The 3,367-nt window shown below is 39.6% G+C and overlaps 1 protein-coding gene across 28 annotated transcripts in view; it reads right to left on the bottom strand.

The window, feature by feature from the left end:
- ANK3 (ankyrin 3) overlaps window positions 1-3,367 on the bottom strand; it is a 595,175-nt gene that overhangs the window by 72,849 nt on the left and 518,959 nt on the right. For all 28 annotated transcript variants that reach the window (XM_025202621.1, XM_025202614.1, XM_025202616.1 and 25 more), the window contains one exon: window positions 2,745-2,899. In XM_025202621.1, the coding sequence (XP_025058406.1) occupies window positions 2,745-2,899 (155 nt within the window). The remainder of the gene's footprint in view (window positions 1-2,744; window positions 2,900-3,367) is intronic.

Below are 3,367 nucleotides of genomic sequence, written 5' to 3' on the forward strand. Positions count from 1 at the left end.
GGGATTGGGGGTCTTGGGGGACAGGCAGGCCTGCTTCAACACCAGGGGGGGGAAACCACAGAGACGCTCTGGCTGCTACCAGAGCATCTCTGTCGAGGACCCAGCCTCTGGTTGCCTCAGGGCATGGTCCTGGATCATGCTCTGTCCCACTTTTTTGACTGAGGGTTTTTTTGACCCCTGGATATCCAGGGGTCTAATTTTGCCCCATTTTCTCATTCCTGCACATGCCTCTTGCAGCATCTCAAACTCCTTTGAGACACTGGAAGAGGCACATGCGGGCTCATCTGGATGCGCCCACTGAGTCCAACTCTGTGCAGTCCAGCTGGAACGGGGCAGGAGTGGCTCTGGAGCTCCCCCTGCCTGGGGAGTGTAGCAGGGGGGAGGAAAGGAATGAGAGGGGAGGTGACACTGAGCATGGAGGAAAGGTGGGGAGGGAGACTCTGACCCATTCCAGGGACTCAAAAAAAGTCTCTGGCTACAGCTCCTGTGGTGTGATCCGAAAGGGGGGGGGGGTGTGACTGTGGCACTGAACCCCTTTGGATCTGCCTCTGTTGTGCACCCAAAATGCCAAATTAAGTAAATAGAAATTGGGCAATTGTAAGAAATGATAAGGAAAGTTGCTGATAAATTAATTTTCTCCAGATTGGCCACTAAATACAGGTAACAGAGAAGCCCAATTCAAACAAGCTTCTGCCAAATGAAGAATAATTATATCTTAAATAATTTTTCAGCTATGGAGAGATTTTACACAGGACCTGTATTTATTTAATCCCAATTCATTTAATACATTTGTGGTATAGTACTGGACTGCACTGATTATTTATCTGCTTCAGTTACTTTCCTATTATGATTTCTATTAAACTTTTTGTTTCCAAATCCATCAACACTAATTTTAAGTGTTCTTTCCCAGGTACCTCATAGCTACTGTTAGTTTATTTTCAAATAAATGTTTCTCAATAAAGCATCTCCTTAACAAATAGATTTTTGCTGCTGCTGTTCATTTTCACATGCTTCTACACTCTGTGTTCTTTCATAGAACAAGCTCATTCTTCCATTCCCCATTTCCAAGGTCCAAAAACCAAAAAACCCAAAACAAAACAACCCCCCCCATCAAAATGCTAATCTATGCTATACCTCAAACAACCAGGAAACCAACCACAACACTGTCCTACTTTTCTCCCTGCTCTTTATTTTCTTTATTACTCAGATTAACCCACTCCAAGAAATGGCTGTACTATAGAATGCAAATGGCCAAGCAGAACCTTGATCATTTGTGTCTGGTTGATTTGCAACCCGCTTAGTTCACAATGGGTTGCCACTCTGCTGTTCATTGCTGTTTTTACTACAACAAGGTCATCCGCTAAACTCCCCTGGCTGCAGCACACACATCTGTGTTCCAACTGAGCACCCCTTGAAGGGCACCCCTTGAAATAAAAGTTGTAGCAAAAGCACAAGCACAAGCACGGAGCACCTGTGCAATCCTGTGCAGTTATTTACTGGGGCTATTCATTTCCTGGTTAGTTCACAAACTCACATATTTGCAGCAGAGCTAGGAGATGAACCCTGAGAAGTATCTGGGTTCTATTTCTATTAAAGCTGTTTTCATCTAGGTTACTCTGGCTGCTGTACTCCAGTCATTTGGGTGTAAACAGTCCCTCTGGTACTAATGGGTGTAAACATTCCTTCATTACAACTGTACCCAAATCAGACTGATTTTTCTATAAAAAAATATCATGACAAAATCAGAACCCAGATCCTGAGATATTTAATTCATGGTCAGATGTGACGGAATAGGCCCATGGAACACTATCAAAAAACATTTCAAAATATTCTGTAATATGAAATTCATAGTTGAAAATCTCACTGTCTTAGAAAATACATGAAAATGCTTTAATATGCCGCCTCCTCTGAAAAATTAAGACTGACTTTTCACTTCCAAATATTAACCAGTTTTGACCTATGCTATAGATCCAACATCACTGGCAGTTCCTGAATAGGTATCCAAAACTACTACCACATGAACATATCCCAAACTGAGGTGTAAGAACAGAAAAATCTATTGAGAGCCTTTGGCAGTGAACCTGGCTATATGGCTATAAAACAATGAAGGCAGGCATCATACAGTGACATAAAAGATCTGAAATGTCCTTCAAAAATATGTTTTAGTCCTCATGATTTTGAGGAATAAACTGAAAAATGTGACTTGAATGCAACCAAAACTGGTGACATTTGTTTGAAGTAGCAGACACCCCAAATTAATAGCTCTGAAGGACTCTTTAGTGGATTACTTCACACCAGCTGCTCTGGAAGCCTCCTTTACTCCTCTTGCTCCCTTACTAGTAGAGGACACTTATGGGCTCAAAATCTAGATGTGACAAATACAGATCATATTTGTGTGTCTTTTTGTCTGGATTATCTTAATTTAGTTCTAAACAATAAAAGTATTCTTTGATGCATTTAGAATGGTCTTCTGAAATATGAACTTCAATATGTTACTGCCCCTTAAGGCACTAGGAAGCATAACTGTAAGCTCAGCATGACTTCCAAATAAAGCTTATTGCTATGCTTAAGGGTGTTAACACTAACACTGAAGAATTACTCCTGGTGATTACCTTAGTCCAACATGTTTTTCCATGTGCTCTCCACAAGACAAATAGTAAAGATCCTATTTTTATATTAACCTGTTTTCTACCTTGTCACAATTGTGCAGAAAAAAATTGTTAAAGCTTTGATAAAATGTTTACCTTCATCCATGCCATTAAGTATTTCATTTAAACCTTCATGTTTGCTGTCATACTGGTGCTCCTTCCATGTTTCACCATTTTCACTTCGAAGGACAATTAATTCTCTTTCCTTTCCTCGCATTGATCCAAAATGTGGAATTTCCACTATAACAGGGCTAAACAAAAAAGGAATCTATATTACTTTTAATTATATAGTTCTACACTAATGCTGGTTTTATACAGATTAAATCCTCAATAAAACTATATGCATTTTATAATAAAAAGAAACATTATAGTAAAAATTATTTTAAAAACTGCCAAAGCTGCACAATCCTTTACATATATTGACATGTAGCAATCTGATCACATGAGCAAGAATTTTGAAACAGCTGCTTACATGGAAAATGGATTGAAATTAAGATGATTAAGCATCCATGTTTCTTTATCCTGAGACAAAAGTGCACACATAGCTCTATTGACTTTTAAATGGCACAGACACAAACAAAGGAAGGATTTGGCCAGGAGCATTTAAAGGGACAAACAGTCAAATTCAGGCAGGCATCCTGTATCTAGCAGACATGTAACTGTTATTGACTGACATAAAAGTGTGTGTGTGTGTGTGTGTGTGTGTGTGTGTGTGTGTG

Source organism: Alligator sinensis, unplaced genomic scaffold (assembly GCF_000455745.1).
Source record: "Alligator sinensis unplaced genomic scaffold, ASM45574v1 scaffold674_1, whole genome shotgun sequence".
Taxonomy (NCBI): domain Eukaryota; kingdom Metazoa; phylum Chordata; order Crocodylia; family Alligatoridae; genus Alligator; species Alligator sinensis.